Source organism: Hippoglossus stenolepis, chromosome 17, assembly GCF_022539355.2.
Source record: "Hippoglossus stenolepis isolate QCI-W04-F060 chromosome 17, HSTE1.2, whole genome shotgun sequence".
Taxonomy (NCBI): domain Eukaryota; kingdom Metazoa; phylum Chordata; class Actinopteri; order Pleuronectiformes; family Pleuronectidae; genus Hippoglossus; species Hippoglossus stenolepis.
In genome coordinates, this window is record NC_061499.1 from 18,662,381 (window position 1) to 18,684,808 (window position 22,428).

Sequence of the window (22,428 nt, forward strand, 5' to 3'; positions counted from 1 at the left end):
AACATTTAATAAACTAAAATACAGCTGACTAGCGAACAGCTCCACGGCCTGTGAAAAACTCTCCACCTGAACTTTGGTCCGCTGTCAGCCCGACAATCAAACATCAAACATGCAGGTTCTCTGACTGAACATTATGTGCACAAAGGCGGCCTTAAGTGACATGTCCGTGCTGCAGTTTGACAACACTTCGTGTCCCCAAAAAATGGACACTATTCTCACACAGCCCTGAGTGAGTCCTCCTGTCCTCCAGACACCTCGTCTGGGATTATATGAATTACGTTGATGTGTTCTCTCTGCACCTGCACCGCTGACACCAAGATACACTCCTGTTAAAGCTCCAGTTTTAAGTGATTCTGAATCTTCCCATTTCACTGACACTAATGAGCTTTTCAAACAGCACTTTTACCTTCCGCAAAAATACAGTTTTTGCTACCTTTAAGTATGCTTAACAACCAAACTGTTCAATTACCTTCCCAGACACTCTCGCTCCGCTCACACAATGAGCCTCAGTGGCTTCTTTAGCTAAGAACTACCCTGAAAGCACATTAACTCGTATGGAAGAAAAAAAACCTGCATGGATGGAAATCTAGTAATGAAAAGGCAAGACGGCAGCATCAACATAATCTGTCATTCACAATAATAATTAAACACACAACTTCAAGAAACACAGGTCAGTTCTTTGCATAATTATCTAAGACAATCAGATGTTAAGGTAAAGATGATGCACTTATTCCACATTGAATACAAGCTACGTTTTGGTCTTTGTTTTGAACACAACACAGCGGACATAACCAAGTCAGTGGGATGAGTGTTACTGCAATTGATGCAACCTATACCAAACTAAATTCTACTCAGAATAAGTGATGATCCAAAGAGAAATATGATAAAAATATATAATTTAAGTGTGTCATCTAATATGTGCCATATCAATCTCATTTGGTCATCTCAGTAACAAACTTAGGTCAAATGGGACTATATGACTTCTAATATTTAGTGACGTAAACAGGAATACTCCCCAGCAACAAAGTCAGACAAAACATGTCACAGCAAAAATAAAATTTGTTTTTGTCCTAACACCCAAAACACCCAATCCACACTGAGATTCCGTCAGTTCACCTCGTTTGCCACAATGTAAAGCTGGCCTCAGGCATGTACATTTCTCTGCACATGGGACAAAGTTAAACGAGACAAAAAAATATATTTTTTTTAAAAATCCAAACTTTCCTCGCAACAGCAGTGAGGTGCATCCCAGAGAATGATGGACTCAAGAGCATGACACCTCTCATCTTTTTTATTTTCATGAACCATAACAGATCAGGCTGAATGTTGCTAAGATCAGGTCTAAGAATGTCTGAGCATGTGGGCTAATATATGAAGAACCAAACCCCTTTGCTGATATTAAGACAGAGCTACAAATGAGAGAAGATGCTTTAAGTGTCCACAATTTAACCTGTTGTCATACAGCAACTGCCACAATGTGTAAAGCCGGCTTTTTGAAGTATAAAGCAACAGGTGGTGGTCGCACTTCTCAAGACGATCAGTTTGCCCTTAATAGCCATTTTACAGACATGACCTCCGGGTAGAATCCAGAGTTGACTACGGAGTTTCCCCAGAGTCTGCATTTCACACATAAACAACACAGCGTGAAGTTGGAGTAGCAAGGTGTACCAGACAGAGGCAGGAAGTGATGTATTTTGTATGTTTGTTTACAGCACCCCAACACAATCGTCAGCACTTATCACGACAAACTCTCTTGACGTCATCGTCTGTGTCTTCTACATGTGTCACTTTTTGTTTTTCCATTTTTGCCTCTGTCGCTTCTTTGAAACGTCATCAACAACTAGCTGCATCTGTAATGTTATTGCTAACGTACTTGCTTAGGTACTAAGCATCTTACGGGAGGATTCCAGTAGAGGGCACACCACAGAACTCAGACTTAAGATTGTAGAGCTCTCCATTCTATAATCTTTGAATCAGACAATCTTAATGCCACTTCCAGATTTGCATGCGGGTTCACTTCTCTTGCGCCACCATTCCTGTCACTGATGACATGCCCCTGATGACGATTATGCTTTGCCCTGTGGTGGGTTCATGTGTTGCTCTGCAACTACACCACCAAAACGCTGGTTGGCTGTGGCGTTTCGGTGCCACTGTGTATGTACTTCAAATTGTGGCCAGAGAAACTGAGAAAATCATGTTGTTGGAAATGAAAAGTGTTGAACAACAGTTAAACATACTCAACAAGGGGAGCTTTGCATGCTTGTCTGGCCACTATGGAATATGGACATGACACAAAGCAGACCAATCACAGTTGTTGCCGTCGGTATCTCCATGACGTGTAGTTAAAATTGTAGGGAGGTGCACGTGAGTTACAGCATATCAACGGTTAATTCACAACCACGGGATAAACTAGCCTTTAGTTTGGAGTACTCGTTGCAGAGATTCTTCACATATTCATAATATTAAAAAATGTATAAATATAATTAGTCATTTATGGTAAAGGTAGAGCAACATAATTAACCTTTGAGCTGATGACACACATCTGTGGAGTAAAATCACAACAAATGCATTATCACTGAGGAGAGAGAAGTAGGTTAGCCCTGTTGACATGGTTACACACTCTGCATGTGGAAGTAAATTAGACTTAGGTAAACCTGCTGAAAACAAAGCTGTGACACTTGGCTGACACAGACACAACTGCACCCAGTCCAACTCTCTCACGTGGCCACGAGACGTTCGGGCGCACAAGTCTCCTCAACTCCTGATCTGGAAACAGTGGAAAACACGGCTGTACAACGGGGCTACATGACCACACCTACCCTATCTGCTGTACCAGAGTCAGCCGACTAGAATGAGCAGTGCACACAGTGTACCTTAACAGAGCGGGGGGGACTTCAGGTGCATGTCTGAGGTCAACAGCTAAAAATGACATGAGAGATGTGACTCAGCACCAGTGAGTGGAAGGTTTAATCATACAAATAATAGCAATGGTGGGTCTACATGAGTATCATGCAAATTACTGCAGTGAGTGGAACTGGATAAAATGTGTTTATAAAATTCTTACAATGATATATCCAATGAATAAAATAATATTCCTAATTTAATAATGTGGTTCCTGCTGTTGATGAAGGGGGAATATTCAGACATCCATGCGTAGGAAAAAAATTAAAAATACATCAATGCAATAGAAAACGCACACAAGTGTGATTAAAATGAATAAAAACACAGAAACACAATGAAACTATGTTGTCTTGACACGGTGGAGGAACACAGAAGTGGGCAGGGGGGGCTGTTTTTCTGCAGCCTTCCATTAGATGCAATTATAAATGGCCGAGAGCAGAGGGATCGGGGAGCCAATCAGATCTCGGCTCGCATGTCAACCTAAGACCAACTGTCTCTTGGCTCTGACAGCAGGATTTTACCTCCATAATTCAAATCCCAAAGCAAAGGCAATCTGCACTTTGCCAGCTGCAACCTGCGGGGCCGTGTTTACAGCGCGGCACACGCAGCGGGGAAAAGACGCAGGGGATGGGGAAGGGAAAGTGAAAAGGCGGTCGGAGGCGAGCAGAGCCCCTCAAAATGAATGAACCCCTCAGTCAGGAGGAATCAACCGCGGCCACAATCACACTTTGATCCGAAGTAAACACTTTGTTGCCACGCACCGGACTGTGAGACACATCTCCGCGTCACCGCGCGGCCGCTTTCTAACCCACACGGGGGCTTTTCCCCCAAATGATTATGCAAATGTTATTTAACGAGCATCGCTTGTCATTTGCATCTTGTTTATCGTCTTGACAGCCACTGGTGCAACTTTTCATCGCGCTGCCGGGAGAACATCTCCTCCAAAACAGACGCTGTTTCGCGGCGGTTTCACGCAGAAATAAGAGCTGAAAGCAACAGCGAGGAAATATCACCTTTATCTCCCTCTGCACGCACGCACACACACACACACACACACACTTTCTCCTGACTAACTCTTGCTCTACTTAGTCAAACTCCTGCCCTGCACCAGACAGGGGACACACACCGACACCCACGACTCAGAAAGTTGTTTCTAGCAGAATGTGAGGCTTCTTTCTCTGTCTAAACACTGTTGCAGGGGGTGGTGTTGGGAGAAAGAAGAGAGGCAGCCATTTTATAGCTCTTGCTACATAGACAATGGCTGGTCCGATGCAATGTGCAACTCTGCAGAGCGTTTTCTGAGCCGCTGAGTGAGTCCAACTCAGTCAAAGTGTGTCGGTGCAGTTTACCTGGTTCCTGCTGGGAGGTTGTCCAGTGTTTCCCGGGCTCATGGGAGGCTGGTGGTGGGTCCTTGGTTGCCAACCCGGATGGACACCACCATACTGACTGCTGCCCAGTTCTCCTGGTCCCTTGTTGGCCCCTTCCTGATTGTTATAGTCTCCTTGGGGGTAGTTCGGGTAGCTCCTGGTGGAGCTCGGGGATGTCAAAAGCTGATTTAAAGTTGGCGTAGACGTAGGTTGTTGGTTTCCCACGTTATACCTCTGATTATTGTACGAGGCAGCCATAGCTGTGGTTCCTCCTGCTGGCTGTTGCTTGCCTGGCTGCCCCCCAGCCGCCGGAGGCTGGTTGTTACGCGGGGAATTCATGGCCCCGTATCCTTGGCCCTGAAAAGAAGTCCTGTTCTGGAACGGGCTGTAGTTGTTATAATGGTTGGGGTATCCGTGTTCGTGTGAATTAGGGGGGTAAGGGTCCATCATGCCCGGCCCCGATGCAGCTGCCATGCCAGGGCTTTGTTGTCCGCCATGTTGATGAAAAGGGGCCCGGCTGTAGTGCTGGTTGTAACCGTAAGGAGGTGGAGGAAAGGGGCCCGGGTGGTGGTGTCCCATCCCGGGATGGTTATTCCCTTCGGGCCCGCCGGTATCATTCTGATTACTGCTATTATTATTTACCCTGGGCAAATTCCCGTTGCCGTTCTTCATGTCAGAATCCCCTCCTCCCCCAACATTTCCAGCATCGGTCCCGTCCTGCAGTTCCTTCTGACCGGGAGATCCGCCGTCAGGTCCCGGCTCCTTATTTTCATGCTGCTTCTCTCCCGGTACCGACTCCTCCTGTGGGTCCCGATCCGGCTTTTTGAGTTCGGATGGCGGGCTGGTGTTGAGAGTGGCGACGCTGGCGACCTGAGCGGCCATGATATCCCTCTCTCTCTCTCCTCCACTCTTTCTCTGCCTCTCTCTCTCAGCACGGCGACTCACTCACAATCAAACTCCGAACAACCATTGAATATAAATACAATTATATTTATAACAACGTACCCGTTGTCCCGGTTCATTCCCCCCTTTGCCCTCCGCCCGGACCGGTATCCGGTAATCCACTGCGACTCCGGTTAAAGTTAAAACAGAGATGGGGGGGAAGTTTGTGAAAGAAAAAATATATAAATACAGAGCCAGGGAAATGAATTTCACCGACACAAGTGAGTGTGTGTGTGTATGTGTGTGTGTGTGTTGGAGGGAGGGGGGGGCTTCTGTTACAGAACGAGAGCGCGAGCTAGAAATCAACCAAACCAGCACGAGGCTCCGCGAGACACAGCCATCTTACCGACCTGTCGCGAGAGGACGAAAACCCGGCACGGGTCTGGAAACAAAACTGGATCCGGAGCGGACGGTCCTAATAACAACAGTGTCCCCAAAGAAGAGCCATTATTGTGGCGCTGATGCGCTTTAAATCGAACCTGCACATAAAAACGTCGTGGGTTTCGAAAAGGCCCGTTTGTTAGCGTTAAAGTCCCGGTCATCCTCTGACTGATTATAAAGCTAATGAAGACACACAGCACAGGCCTGTCTGACTTTATTCAAGATATATATATATATATATATATATGAACACAGTTTTACTAAATGTGCTCTAAATGTGCTACTTTATTTCACGTTGAAACACCTAATGTAATTTATGCTTGTATATCATATTAATAGTGTTTGCTATGGTATAATGTTTAATAATACTTTGACCAGAAAAGGAGTCGTCGCTGCAACAATGACCGAAGGGAGTCTGACACATTTAACTTCAGTTGAAATGTTTCAAACTGCCATGGGCTTTTAATGCACAATCTTCAGTCTAGCTTGGCTAAATGCCACAGACATGGCGTCTACACTTTTATGGTATTAAACAATTCAAAAACGCCCCCTTGCCTTTACCATACTACTCTGCCTTGAAGTCAGCGATACCTATTCAACCATCCTGAAAGCAAAGATTGCCTCGTGTCCATCTGTGAGAATGTGTGTGTGTGTGTGTTCTTCTCTGTGCTCATTAATTTGTGCACTTCGTCTTATTAGCTCGTCACAGGAGTGGAGCAGAATAGGCTACAGTGTCATCCTGTGTTAGGAGTGAGCTAATGGGTGGAAGTGGCTGCCTCCATGCTGCTGCCATGTGTGCACGACAGGCAAATGAGAGGAGTGAGCTCAGCAGAGGAAAGTAGAGGAGAGCATGAAATTACAACCTGTGTGTGTGTGTGTGAGAGAGAGAGAGAGAGAGAGAGAGAGAGAGAGAGAGATGATAGAAAATGAACATAAATGGGGGGATGGACTGAGTCAGTCACAGAGCAGGAAGTGAAGATATAAAAAAAAAAAAAATAGAGAAACTGTGGTGGTGGAGGAGTGACAGTGTACAGGCCAGTGAAATGCAACACATCACATGTTATATGTTAGAAGTCCCCCACAAACACACACACACACACACACACACACACAGCATAAAGTCGCCCTATACAATTAATAGGAACAGACGCCCTATGTCTCTCCACCACTCTCTCTCTCTCTCTCCCCACCCCCTTTCTTCGTGCTCTCTGCCTCGCGCTCTCCTAGCAGCAGCAGCTTTCATGCTGCTTTTAAACGCTGTCGGAAATTTTGCTTTCACGCCTTGGGTCAGTCATGAAAGACACACATATGTAAGAAATAAACAAGTACACGTGGAAAGAAAAGTCTTATCTTAGTTGAGATGCAATGTATATAAGAGTGTGGTTGGAGAGTGGGAAAAGGTCTCATAAATATATTTAAAAAACGAAGAGAAACACATTGATGCTGGATGAAATAGTGACATAGAAGGTGGTATAGAGTTTGGTGAAACAGTATATTGTTTGACACAAGACCACACTGAGGGAGTATTGTGATATAATTAACTGACCATCAATAAATGTGAAAAATGTAATATTAATATAATATCTAAATATTCAGTATTGATAAACAAACACCCTATTTATTTTTCAAGTGAGAGGAAATTATATGCATATGGTTTATATTATAATACATCAAAATGCGTGCTTTTCAGCTGTGAAATGGACATTTTTGCAACATCAAATAGACATGCTTGACCTTTATTTTGCTTTTTTACTCTGCGAAGTAGCTTTGACATATTCAGCATGTTGAGAAAACGCATGCACACTTTTGCAACGGCACAAACTTGAATTATTCTCAACCGGAAAGCGCCTGTACGCTGCGACACTGTGCGTTCACGAGCCTCGGGTGGAGCACGTGAAGGCAGCACCGCCGCTTGCAAAAGCAGCAGAACTTTGCTATGTGAATGTGGGGGATGGGAAGGCAGCAGCAGCAGCAGCTCTGCCTGCACTGCTCAGCTCAGCCCTTTCTCTCTCCACAATGCGGGGCTTTCTGCTCACTCTGTGTGTGGAAGAAGAAGAAGAAAAAAGAGAGATCCTCTTGTACTTGAAGTTTTACTTGGAAGCCAAAACAGAAATATCTAAATGCATTTTTGAAGCTGCAAAGGCAGCTTTTGTATGTTTAATAAAGGAGAGTATGCAGGGTGGAGGGAGGAGTGGGGGGGTCAGCTCAGTTGCTGTCTGCTTATATAGGCTATGTGTGTGTGTGTGTGTGTGTGTGTGTGTGTGTGTGTTTGTGTGTGTTAGCAGAAAGCGCACAGACGAGGCTGTGGGGGTAGGGGCCTTCTTTTTTCTTTTTAGCATAAACTTGCTGTTTATTATCAAGGGGGTGCAGCCTCTCTTCTTTCCCTCTTTCATATTTTGTTATAAAGAGCGCCACAATGTGCATTTTATGCTCTTGTTGTCGTGGTCTTATTTTAGAAGCGGCTTCAAAATGTGCTGTATTTTCAGCGCTCACCTTGAGAGAGATTCATCTGTTGTTTGGCCGTCTGGGTGACTGCAAACTGACTTAAAGGCGCTGGGATCATATGGTATGTTAAGTCTCATGTGGGAAGGCAACAACATGATGCTGAAGACCCCCTTTGCAGTCAAGAGTGTCATGCATTCATTTATGGGACTCTTGTTTAACAATGATATGGCGTTCTTTAAAATGCCATGATGCCTGTTCAGACAAGCTCAACACCAAGCACGAGGGCCTCCACGACAGAATTAAGACGATCACTGAAATTGATATAAAGTGGAAAGCAAGAGTCTTTTACTCTGCAGAGTCGAGATGAATCAGAAAAAGGCCATCTACCATAGTTTATGGTTGATAGTGCCATCGCTGTTCATATGCAGCCACTGTTTCTATAACTGTTACCACCCACAGAGGAAGAATGACTTGACAAACGAGTGTTACCATGAAAACTTCACACTGTAATTCTCTGTCATAATCCTGTCTGGCTCATGAGGAACAGGATTCACACTTGGTCTCAGAGTATCGTGGCCTGTGTCTGTCTTTTGTCTAATTCGGAATCAATCAAACAAAGAAGAAAATCTGAACTTATTCACAGGTTGTTGCAACAAATGTGGCCTGGAGTCTGTCACATTTGTCTCGTCGATCTGACCATTGATTGTGTGTGTTGAGGGAGAAGCAGAAGGGATGGTGGAGAGAGAGGGGGTCATGTGACACCCCCCATCTGTCGCAGGATGATGATTTAAGAGTGTTTACTTGTGCCCCACCGCCGCCTCCCCGCAAGGATGACCATGATGCATCACCTTCGGCCCGGTGCCGTGGCTTCCCCGGCCATCACCAAGGCAGCAGCTTGGACTACATCCAGAAACCCCTTTCCTTTGTAATTATGATTTAGCTGATTTCAGCGCTTGATTAGAAAGAGGAAAAATAAAGTTAGAATAGAAGCAGCAGCAAAAAACGTATTTACGCTTTTCTTAAAGTTGCCCAGATTTGCTGGGAATCCTTATTCATATCATCATATCTAGTTATACATGCACAACACAAATTCCAGTGGACAGGCTAGGGGGCATTAATATTTAATTGGCTTAACGAAGCCAAAATATTCTATTTCTGTTAATTTATGTAAGCCTTTGATATTTTTAAATATGCATTTTTAATGTAGAAGCTTTCTTCAATTAATCTCATCTTTGGACAGTAAAAGTGTCAACTCTTGTTGAGCAAGTTAACTGATGACGGATCATTCAGGAGTTTTTATTTAATTTTTTTATCCCTTGGGATCCAGGCTGGGAATGAAGCCATACAATCACCAAGACTACCCAATAATGTGGTGTGGAATTTCCTAACAAGAGTGGAGCTGAATTGACACACACACACACACACACACACACACACACACACACACACACACACACACGCACACACACGCAGTACATCCCCACGTGTTCAATAGCCAAACACAGCCCATACCTGACAATAATGCACACAGTAAGAATATATGGCCGTCAAGAGTCCGTCATTAACGCACACTTACACTGAACATCAGTGGCAATCCAGCACTGAGGTTACCCTGGCCACACATGCACAATAAAACAACACACAAACACAAACACACACACACACACACACACACACACACACACACACACACACACACACACACACACACACACACACACACAGTCACAACAGTTGGGCCCTGTCCAGATGGTTGCCAGGCAGCAGTTCAACGCATAGTCTGGAGTGTGTAGAGGAAGGAAGTGCCACTTTGCGAAGTGCAATGGCCATCCGGCTTGTTCCCAGATGCCGTGTGTGCATGTGTGGAACCTGCCGTTTAAACTTAACACCTGACAAACACACACCCACAGCTTTGTAAATAAGGAACGTGCAATAAAACAAATTAGACTCCTGCATGGTTCACCCCTGAATTCCTTAATAAATGTGGGCAATCAGTTTCAACTTGGCTTTTTTTTTGTTAAATCACAGTCTCTCGCTGCAGTCAGGGCCTCAGTATATGTTTAATCCAAACATACAGCTTTGATAGAGGAAGAGATATTAAAAAGCACTTGTGGAATTATTCCGCTGCCTTATAAGGTCATATTTCAGATTAATCTTTCAGCCGTTGTTCTTACCTGATTTGATCAAATGGGATCAAACTTTTTTACAAGCCACAGCTCACCCTGAACTGCTTAGCAGACATTCAATCAGTCTCTCCTCTCTCCTTGTATTATTCTCTCCCTGAGCAGTGAAATCCTCCGTATTCCTGAGGTGAAAATAGACTATGGGACCGTTTGCCCCATGACAGGCTTTAAAATCACAGCAGATAGGACATGTTCAGGTGACACTGGAGCACTTTTGTCTACCTTTTTCTTCCAGGGGGTGTGGGGGGGCCTTATTGAAAATCTCGGAATTCATAGACTCCAAACAGTCACATCGGCACTGGCGCTGAGTTCTAAACACTCTCAATTTTCTCACAGTGTGTTCAAGTGAAGTGAAGGGAGGACCCCCGCTCTCAACAAAGCAAAGCAAGGTTAAGAGCACTCAAAATTACGGTGTCCACCCTGCAAGGACAGAGAAGTGCTCGCTGTCTTTTCAGCAGGGATGAAAAGAAACTGCACGGGGAATCATCTCTGTAGTAGGGGAACTCACCATTGCAAGCGTACTGGGAAGTGCTCCATTGTGGTTCATGGAGCCCAGTGTGTGAGCTTCTCCGTGACTGACAAACCATCACGATTCCTGTAAATCACACAGAGCATCTTCTCAGCGATTCAGCGCCAGAATAAAGAGGGGGAAAGATAATAATGTAAATGTACTGTTCAGCTTACAACTACAAATCTATATTTTAGTGCTGTAAATCTTTAAACGTAATCCTGTAGAAAACTTTGGGGCCAGTCACACTAACCCACTAACCCTAAACCTGAGCATAAACCCTAACCCGTAACTGTAAAGTCTGATGTAAAAAGCCTAGTGTCCAGCTCACATTCACTGGTCCATGTATGTATGTAGTGTATATATATATATATATATATATATATATATATATATATATATATGTATAGACAGTATATATATATATATGTATATGTGTGTCTGTATCTGAATAAGTGTCAAGTTTGCGGATGTCTATATGTATATGTCTGTGGGCGTGTATATGGATATAGGTGTAGGTATATATACAGAGGGGTGTATGTATATTATGTTCTTCCATGTATACAATTTTAACATTATGGTGAAAAATAATAAACACAGTGTCCATGTTTAGTATTGTGCTGACGACAGAGGTAGGCTGCCTGCCATCTTTACAGAGACTGTGTGAAACAGAAGAAACATAGACATACACACGCATCACCCACCAATTATCAAATCCCATTCCTACATCTCAGCCACTGACGTACCTTGAGGCTTCACAGTTTTGACCAAAATCACTTTGTAGGAGGCTGTTTTATGGTGAACCAAAATGTTAACAAAAACTGGAAGTAATTAAATAAATAAACACAAAACACTAATATGAAACATCAGTTCATAACAGTAAAATTCCCTTATTTTGTTATTATATATTTACTTTTCAAATACGAGTTCATCATAATATATTTGTATTTAATTCTAGTTGGTTTTATTTCAATGTTGTTTTGTTGAATAATAATGTACTGTTACTCTTTCACAACTATCCCTTAGCCTTAGAGATCCTACTCTGTTGCTGTTAAGAACACCCCTCATTACGCCGGCTTAGCTTGTTCACTCTGAACCACCAAAGCCACAGTAATGTTGCCACAGTGTGTGATTTTACAACAAGTCTCATGCCATACCTTGTCCCTTTTACACAGACTTCGATCTGACTCATTGCTGGAACAAATGTGTCTGTGTTCCTATGTTGTATACAGAATGCAGATGTGGACTAAAGTTAGCCTGGAAACTAGAACGTTTCGCAAAGCACATTAGCACCTGACACTGTTTAGGCTAATCACAACCATTTATGTAAAATTAGGAGAGTCTGATTCAGTGACTTACTTAAGAAAGTCCAATGAGAGCACTGCTGAAGCATTTTCAATAACAACCAAGATGGCCGCCAGTGTTGAATCCACCACAGAGACAGTACGGAACAAACTAGACTGCATATTTTCTCTAGAAGAAGAACAAACAGTTGTATTCTTTAGTTTGTATACTTACTCTGTTACTCTGCTATCTCACAGGTTGTTCTAATTGGCCATAGCTCGGTTCTATATTGCTGATAACATCCCTTATGCTACATCCATACTAATACGTTCTGGTTTTAAAACAGCGTTTAAACTGAAATGATCTCTGTATAAGTAATAATCCCAGTTGATACAAACACAACTGAGAAATCACAATGCCATTCATGTAAACTGGGCATGTTGGTGCTGGTGTAAACAATAAGCCGACTACTACAAATGAGAAACAACAATGTTGAAAAGTGAGACGAGATGTCTTTGCTTCTACCGATGATGAGGTGGAACTGTAAGTGTTGACAACATTTTTGCCATCATCGTTGGTAATCGAGCTGCAACTGATCAGAAACAATCACAGAGCGAATGCTGATGACAGTGACATAGTTTTCAAACGTCTACATTTTTGCCCGTCCATACTACAATGCAGCCCCATAGTTTTAAAACTAAAACTACAAAATAAACGTTTCTATTTTCAGTTCTCAAAAACTTTGGAGTATAGTTTGGACTTCAATTGTAAACATAATGGTGATGCATTTTGAAACTACAACATAGTTGGATGTAGCCTTAGAAATCTAACATTTCTCACCTTTGCAGATGGTTCCAGACCCCTCTGCAAATGTGAATTTGTCTGAGGACAGAACCAGTCATGTTATTATCTGTGTCTTTGGTCTGAAAGAGCTGACAACCAATCACATGACATGATCTTTCTTGTTTATCTAAAATGACAGACAGATACTTCTGTCAATAAAAAAGACGTTTTGAAATAAGAGTTGCTAGAATTAAAGCATAGCAATTAAAGCATAAAATGCTTTGAAGTAATATTCCGTAAACTGAGTTTTAAAATTGATCAGATTACTTCAAAGTTTGGTGCTTATATTTTGTTTGGATTGTTAAAAAGTGATTGTTTATGTAACTTTGAAGTCTTTAGCCCAACTATACAAAAAGAATGTTCATACAGCACATTCAAAACGGAGAGATAGACTAGGCTATGAATATTTAAAACTATAATTGAAGAAAATATGCATGTTTGAATTAGTGATTCGGAGGCCATAGGTTTGTAATCAATGTCGGCAGTCTGGGGACCCGAGCTTGTTTTGACGTGAAATAGCTAACTGTAATGCAGACATGATGAACAGCACAGTGGGCTGGCAGAGAGGTGGATGAAATTGACATGTTGAAGACGGAGTGATTAAGTTACCTGTTACAGAGCAGCCCCTGAGCATATATCAATATGAACTGTGGCAGGCTGAGAAGATGAATTGGATGCGAATGAATGGATGTGGAAAAAAAAGAAAGAATAGTAAGCAGCTGTACTTATCCGGCACAGAAAATAGTCTATGTTGAAACCAAAGGAGCATTTTATGGAAAAACTATTTTCTGTGTGTAATATCAGTACATTGATACAAGGCATTATATTGAAAGACAGCTGATGTAATTCACTTCCTGGGCCCCCAAGATGCTCAAGAGACCAATCTTCTCATATATTGAAATTGGATGTATTTCAGCTGTTACCAGCCGAATCATTTTCTTGCCCCACTCTTTTAGCCTATTGTTTACTGACGCGCCTTTTGTTGTGCCTGAACTCGTCCCTATTATGGGGGCTGATGTTTGTGCTGTTTCAAGCACGAGTGCCTTAACCTACAAAGGGTAACAATGAAGTGAAATTGGACCAAAAAAAGAAGGGAATACATTAGCATAGCAGTTTGATGTGAGATAGGTGGTGGAGTCGGCGTGGAAGCAACACAGCTCTGTTTGAAAGAGGATAAACACAAACCGAGGCTGTCAGGGAAACATGGGGCACAAACTTTGGCATATAAAATGTAATGTTTGCAAGGTGACACCATAAAGATGGGTTTGATGGGAAGAAAGCTATATGGGCTGACAGGGCCACCAAGAAAGGCACCTAACAATGATCTGAGTGCTCCTCTGTAGTGATTCCGGCACACTTCAGGAATGACCTTTTGCATCCCTGCTAGGACAGCGGGTGGGGCTGAAAGGGATCCTACACCACCCACCAGTCAACTGTGACAACAAAACTTTATCTTTACTCCATGGGGAGGCTGCTAGACAGGGGGCTACAAGGCCTTTGAGGGCAGCAACTATTGTTTGGGGCTGATAATCGGCCTGAAGACTGCAGGGCAAGGTTGAAAATAGGGCTGGTACTGGCTGGGGGTCAGATCTCAAAACTTTGCATTGAAATGCTGATGAAAGAGAGGACATTCAGCTGTAATTGCTCTTTTGCTGTAATTCTGGGTGACACACCTCCCGAGCTGAATACCGAGAAAACAAACCATGAACGCTAATGTGTTGCAGCTGCCACCTTTTTCTCCATGCATGGTGAGGGAGGAGGATGCTGAGATTAACGAACAAAATCTACTATAATGTGTGACAATAAAGTAAAATGAGGCTGCGCATATGACTTTCCAGTTTTCCCCCATCTGTTGCCAGTCGAGTTGATAAGACATAATCCAGGTTTCCTCTGAATATGATATGAGAGCTTACAATTTGGAACGCATCATTTGGATCATTTAGGATTTGGATCAGGTTCACATTTGAAGAGGGTATTTGAACCAGAACCTTAAGAGACACTGCTGGGCACGGCTCTTGCCAAATAGGGCATTTATAAAAGGCTGGCACAGGCCCTACAGAGTAAAGGCTGGCAAAGGCATGATGCCCACATTATAGTGCCAACCAAGGGTTTTGTTTGGCATGTGTCTCTGTAGTATGGCTTGTCTCCTCCAGACAACTGGCCCAAACACAACTTAGCATTAGGTTACAGAAGCATTACAAACAGAAAGTGATTCATCAAAAAGCTCTCAATCTCAGCGTGAGATGAGTAGTGCAAAAATGAGGATCAATGAATAACATAAAGTAACGGTGCAAAATATTGTGGACATATTGTACTTCAGTGTTAGTCATAAGCCGTTTTCAGACATTACTCCAAAATATTTTAGTACAATGTGGTCCAGAGTGTGTCCAGAGTTTGCCTTTCACATATGAAGAACACAGTAGGAGATTCTCCGGTGTGACGCGTTTACAACAAGAAGAAAATCTCCAGATCGATTAGACGAGGGGTGACGCAGCATGCAGGAGGCCACGTTTTATTTCGGCTGTATGGATCACATGTTTTTGTTTACAGCACATCAACATTAGCCCTTATCACCAAAACCTCTCAAATCTGGTTGTCTTTACATGTTGACATCTTGAATACTCCCGAGAATCTCCTACTGTGTTCTCACTGGAGAATGTCCGCAGCAGCCGATTCGGACATTGGCGTTCTCACATACAGGACCTCCAGATAACTTCAGGAGGTTAAGCACAGTTGCAAAAGTGACAACAAAGTGCAAAAACATCCATGGTTATATATATAAAAACTTAATTAAACACACAATATCGCCTCAATCATGAACTTAGAGTGGCAGTGTCTTTACAATGCTCCTTCTTACTGGAAGAGTTGGCTGAATGCCTCTCCAAGAGATTTTGATATCCTTCATTTGATAGCAGCAGGCGCCACATATGCAATCCTCACTGAGACTGTCACAATAAAAAGGGTTCTCGGAGCATATCCAGAGACAACAGCAATGCTAAATTCCAGGTACCAAGGAGAGCAATTTCTGATATGCAACTGTCAATTCAACACAGAAGGAAGAGAGGGGCAAAACAGCAAAAGTAATTTATTCTGCCTCATTTTGACCTGCCAGGAGGGACCTATTTTAGGAGAAAATAAAAAAGCAGGGAGGAGGTTCTGAAAACAATGCATTTTAAAGGAGGCTCTTCCCCCAGTGTGCCTTTATCTGTCAGTCAAACCCGGCAATGTAAACACATATTAAGGGGGAAGACAGAGGGGTTTCCATAGCCACAGTTTTAAATGGCACTGCCGTGCTCTACACAGCACCCCCTTCTCTTCCTACTCCTCCCTTTTTGCAGTGTTGTTTATTTGCTGTTGTGTTGGAAGAATTCAGGTTGAGCAAAAAGCGCTGATAGCGTTGCACTGGGAGTCTTGGCTTGCGCTATTTCCACTGCAAGAGAAAGCAGAGAGACAGAGAAGAGGGCCCAGCAGACTGAGAGAGAGAGAGAGAAACATACAAGGCCAGTTATGCAGAAACACAGATTTAATGTAAGGCTTGGCTCTCTGTTATAAGCAGGGGGAGAGAGGAAAAAGCTGGTCTGGATTGGCAGGAAGAAGGAGACGGAGAGGAGGAAGAAGCAGAATCTCATTCAGCAGGCCCACAGGATACCTGTTACACAGAGATGGAGCACTTGGAGCAGCTTTTGAAAGGATTCAGTCCAGCAGGAGTCACTGGCCCAAGGCCAAGCGGACCGTCCTTCTGGGGGCGACTTCTCAGGGAGGCCCGTACCCCTATTGAAGCTGCTCTGGCCATCTTTGGGTAAACAGTGCTATAATGCACTGAATTAACAACACAAGCCCTGGGGAAATCAGGCCTCTCTACAATAAATTGGCAACACCACTCCCCCCGCCCCACCACGCACCACCTATGATTTTTATGGTTTCAAGCTCAATAACACAGTTGTTATTAAATCATCTTTACTGGAATCACATGCATGCCCTTGTCTTGGCTGTATTGCCATTGGGCTGTGGTTTCAGATTTTCCTTTTTTCCCCCTTTTGGGTGAATTTATTACATTACATGATATTTCATAAGCAGTTATTGATTGTAGCTGGGGGCTACAGAAATTCAGCACAGCCTTAGGTTTGTGAATCTGTGCAGAGGAATTGTATTACAGCTTTAAATAAATTTAAGAAAGTAAGCATTTGATTAGTGCCATTTGTCCAAATACACCACCACTGGATGCTCAGTTCATGGATTGGCTATATAGCCAACATTCTCCCTTGGAGGTGTTTACTTAGGAAATACATTAAACATCAAGCATGTAAGCAAGAGAGACTGTTCATCAACACAACTGTGGTGTGAAAGGGGGATACGATTCTTGCCGAGCTACATCTAAGAGCTCTCATAAAAAAAACTCTGATTCTGTTTGTTCTGTCGTCTCTGCTGGAGACCAGGTAGGAACCCCTTAACAGTGGTTTCTCACCCGCCACTTAATCTTACCCACAATCACATTCAGTGACAGGCGCACAAAGCCGTCCGGCGAGCCCAACAAGGCTCTGCTATTATGTAACCGCGGACAGCTGGGTTTTCAAGGGAGGGAGGGTGAACCCCCATCTGTGTGGCAGCACTTTGTGTCAACCAGACGTGACAGTCAAGAAAGGGCCTTGGTAGAGAAAGGGTATTATCAGGCCAGGCAGAGCATAACAGTCGCAATACCAAATGCACTGAGTGACGGAGTCCATATCAAAACAACAGCGTAGGCACAACACTAGCATTTCCTCTGCATCCTTTATCAAATGACATGTAACAAGTTGTATCTGTTTGACACTTGATAACCAGTGCTGGGCCATCAGTAGCCTGTAATATTAATACAATCAGAGAAAATATAAACAGGACCATACATATTTTTGGCTCTGGTATCGCAGTTCTTCCCACGGGATAACGAAATTATGGTTTTCTGTGTTGCATGAAAGGATGAGAGGATGAGCTCTTTTAAGTGGACCCAAGAATGTACTTGATTGCATTTCACCTTGATGCAGATCCACCCACCCCAAAAAAGGTTGCGAGCACATGTGCATGGGTTTGAAGTCTCGTCGCTCCAATGGGGGGGAATTTCTCCCCTCGGTTTTTCTTAATCTGTAATTTCTTTGAAAACTGTGGCACATGATACTGAACACAGAGCCACCCAAATGTTTGATTAGACTGTGCATTGCATCCCTTTAGGCCGACATCTCTGATGGGCCTTTGATGCTCTGAACACGCTTAAGAGCCAAAGGACCTACATTAGCGGGGGGGATAATTGACAGACGGTGTGTTGATTTTGCTACCCTTTCCAAATAATTCCCTGAAGTTCAAGGGAAGAATCATTATCAGTGACAGTATTCCAGGGCAGACAGACGGGAGAGATTGCACAGGATGTGGGCTGCCGTCTAGATACTGTAGATCTAAACATGTCTGTGGTCACATGGACCTGGCCTTCAGCGTGCTCTTCAGCCAAACTGGCTCTGGCTTTGTTATGTATGCCTGCCTTAGCAGCTCAGCATGCACATAAACTTGTTTATGACATCCAAAATTAATGACTGGCACTCCTGTTTGTCCATAAAATCCTTGATGAGGTTAAACTTTTATGAAAGTAGACTGCTGCAGCAGCATAATGGAGCAAAACGAACATAATTCAACTGAAGGGCAAGGGCGAATATTGAAACATCACAGTACACATGTTAAGTAGAGAGACTGCAAAGTACAAAACAACATTAAAACATAAAATCAGTTATTTGAAAATCAATAAGGTATTATGTCATTAGGAACAACTGTATATCATCGTCCAATGACCAAGCCAATGTGTTTGCATTTATTCCGGGTAATAAATTATGTACAAGCCTGTATTTACCAAAGCAGTTGGGTGAGGAAATAAGAAGAATGCATGACGTGAATTTAGAGTAAACTTATTAACACTAGAATTATTGAGTAGATATACATGTATGTTAGAACTGTCTGCTATTCTAACATAGTTTTGGAGGGAAGCGTCATGCTAACTTTTCTCTTCTCTTTTCAATGGTGCCGAGCGTCACACAGTGGGGAGCCTCCTCGGGTTAGGGACTACTGACTGACCTTCAGTTTACTCTGGACACATGGACGTCCCAGTTTACTGACCACCAGCAACAACCAGCGCCTCTCCCAGTGTAGCTGGGGTCTGAAGCTCTCACAGTTGAGCCTGAGCTTGTCCAGTCTGGATGGAGGTCACAGCACAGACACAGTTCCTTCCCATGCACAAGCCTCTTCATTAGCATGCCAAGGCTAAAAATGGTCAAAGTCTACTTACATATCAAACACGTGACAGTCTCACTGAAGTGTGAGGTGTTCCTGAGGCCGCGTGGAGCTCCGGTACACTTTACTCATTCGTTTTCCCACTTTTAAACGCGTTTTTACTTCAGATTAAAATCACACTCCGCTCCGGGTTTTCCACGCAGCCGGAGCCTCAATTTACTGTGTGTGCTTTCAGCGCCGCGGCACTCACTGGCAACCTTAAGGATCCCTCCGCGGCTCACTTGTGTGTGCGTGTTGGTGATTCTTGTTTTACAGCCACAAACGATAAAGTTCTCTCCCTTTACGTCACGTAAAACACTCCGCCATAATTCATTCTGATTGTCCAGTCGCGGGATAGTAAATATAACGCGTTTCAACGTCCGCAGGCCGGGTTTGGGGAACTTGGCGCACTATTTGGCCTCCGGCTGTCCTGTCTTTCTAACGCATACAATACATTCCTGTGTTGCTCCGCGGTGTGAGAAGGCCCTGCCTGCCTGCTGTTCCTGTAAACTCCCGCCTTGACTCAATGGGCGAGAGAGGCAGAGAGACACGGGGGCAGAGGAGAGAGAGAGTGAGAGGAAAAGCCCTATAAAACAAGCAGGCCCACAGCTCCCACACTGGAGTTCATATTCCATTATAGAGCACACACACACACACACACACCAAGGTTTCTGGGTATAATGAACACAGTATTCAGATATTAAAATAATGGTACATATCACATTACTTGACAAAACAGCCTCCAAATCAAAACGTCCAGTGCTAATCGTCCACAACATCTAGTGCTAACTCACAACAAATGAGTGGCTATGACATACTAAAGGATTTACATTTAAAATAAACTCTAACTGCCAGCATTTTAGTGTTTTCACAGCCTTATAAAGATACAACGTCAAGTAATATGGTGGATATTCAGCAGAATATACTTTAAATTCTAATTTTTTCAAAGGCAACATGTCCTTCAACTGACATTAATGCCTAAACTGTTGTGTTAAATCATTTTCTGGTTAGTTTGATCAGTTTTACAAGCTAATCCTTGGAGGAGGCTAATTGTAGGCTATCTAAAATAAGGCTCTCCAATAAAAAGACACTCCTGTCATATTCCTGTAGGGACTTTGAAGTACATCTGTGCCACTCGAATGTGGCTCTGCCGTTGTCCTAAATTTTACCTTGATCATGTCACCGAAATACTCCCAGGACATGGGTTTTATGGCTAGTTTTGCTGACCTTTCATTTGTTTTCAGGTTACTTGTGTGTTTTTTTTTATTCTTCCTGGGAGCAGCTCCTTGGTGGCATTGCATCTTAACCACCGATTAATACCCGACCAGGTTTCTGAGCGGCTACGCGTGGTTGTATGGTGGCCGATGCTTTCGCGGTCAGATTGCGTGCAAAACCAGATTCCACTGCCCCCTAAGTGACAGTTTATGATCTTTGATTTAGTTTGGCTGGAGATTGCCAGGCAACAAAACTACCCAGACTCCTGGATGAAACAGCCATCTGTTCCATCGCCCAGTAAAACTGAATTAATTTGACACAAGGCCTAATCCTGGAATTCAGCTGTAGATTGATTTTTTTAAACCAGAAACCCAAAAAATAGGTTACATGAAAGCGAACAGTGGACAAGGATGATTAAACACCAAGAGCATTATTTTGTCACATTTTCCTTGTACTTGTTTGTTGCACACATCATGCTTCCACAGAGGTAGGACCACAAAAAGATGACAGTTGTCAAGCTGAGAGAGGATGAATGAAAAAACAAAGGAGAGGCTATTGTTTCCGCTGTCTGTAAAGCAGGTCATAGCATACTAATCCCCTCGCCTGGGCTGTGACACACTGAATGCTGGCCATTCCTTGCTATTCATACACACACAACTATTTAGAAACAGAACTGAGACGGGTGACAACAAATTCAAAGAAATAAGACTGAATAGAGGCTGGGCTTAAAGCTGCTCATGTGTTTGTAGTATTCAGGTGAGTGGGCTTCCACCAGCTCCTTGTCTCCTTGTCAGCGGCCTTCTCCCTTTCAGATTACCCCACTGGCCTTGACCTGCGGCACGCTGAGGGCAAAGCCCTTTCTGCGTGGAAGACAGCCTCTCCTTCCAGTGTCCCCCAGCTTTATCCTTCCTGCCTTCATGCCTGTTAAACCTATAGGGATTGTTTTACCCTCAGATCCACGGGGCCACACAATGCCCATTGAGCGAGAGAGGTCAGAGGCTCACCACTGCGACCCGAGTGCGGGGGCTTTTTGTGTGGAGCGTGTATCCCATTCTCCACCCCGGCTCAAATCATGTAGCTGAGCACAAGACACACTTCTGGGCTCACACTAAATCAGCACCATAAAGGGTGCAGCAACAATGGAAACAGAGCCGATCATCTGGCTGCTGTTGTTTTCCTTCCCACACAGTTGTGGGGTTAACTTGGATGGATCACACTTCTTCCTTCTTTTCCTTTTAGATATGATATTACACCAGTGTTGAGGGCGTGGGACTGACACTGACGGATCTGCTAATACTGCCATGGTGTCAGACACACTTCCAGGCTATGTCTCTGTCACAGCTGGCGAAAGTGCCAGATAACCTACATGCTCCCTTTTTCCCTCTCAGATGTTGTCTCGCGCTCATCCAGGTCAGAAGGTGCAGCCGAGGCAGCCAGCCCCACGCGTGGTGATAATGGCACCTTATGACATCGACTCAGGCCTGTGTCCTTCTCTTGGTGAGGAGACTGTGAGCTAATCAAGGGCTGTGGTATCTGGGAAAAACCCTGCAGAGGTACGTTTGATTTCCTTATTTTCCTTCATTCAGGTTGACTGTGACAATAATTGGCAAAGAGGGTCAGCAGGAAAAGGGGCAGCTGCTATTTTCAGCATTGATTGTTTGCAATAAAATCCTTTTTTTCTTTTCTATTCCTGATTTGGAAATCACTTTGACAGCAAAACAACACTGTCAGTCTCAGCCTGAGCGATGATGATAGTCTGTGAGGAGCCAGCAGAACAAACAGCTCCCTCTTTCATGGCAGTAATTAAAGCAGCAGTGGGTGGAAGAGTGTGGGAAACAGGCAGGAAGAACAGAGGAGGCCTGGTTCAGGACTGCCACCTAGTGGTCTGACAAGCATAATACAGGATCAGGCATGCACAGTGCTTTGTTTTATAGGCTTCCTCTGTAGTTGTGCACTGAGCAGGTTATTATGCACAGTGGAGACATTATCAACAACTGAACCTCTCACGGAAAAATAAACCCCGGTCACCTTCCCTGAACCCTGCGCTCTCCCCTCACCACCGTGTGAATGC

At 43.7% G+C, this 22,428-nt stretch overlaps 1 protein-coding gene across 5 annotated transcripts in view; it reads right to left on the reverse strand.

The window, feature by feature from the left end:
* Positions 1 to 19,285, reverse strand: part of arid1ab (AT rich interactive domain 1Ab (SWI-like)) — a 69,078-nt gene extending 49,793 nt beyond the window's left edge. For 3 of the 5 annotated variants that reach the window (XM_035183123.2, XM_035183124.2, XM_035183122.2), the window contains exon 1: positions 4,251 to 5,555. In XM_035183123.2, coding sequence (XP_035039014.2) covers positions 4,251 to 5,150 — 900 coding nt within the window. In that variant the 5' untranslated portion in view covers positions 5,151 to 5,555. Of the gene's footprint in view, positions 1 to 4,250; positions 5,556 to 19,158 lie in introns of those variants that run through there. The other 2 variants (XM_035183126.2, XM_035183125.2) reach the window with 2 other exon arrangements.
* Positions 19,286 to 22,428: the final 3,143 nt, after the last annotated feature.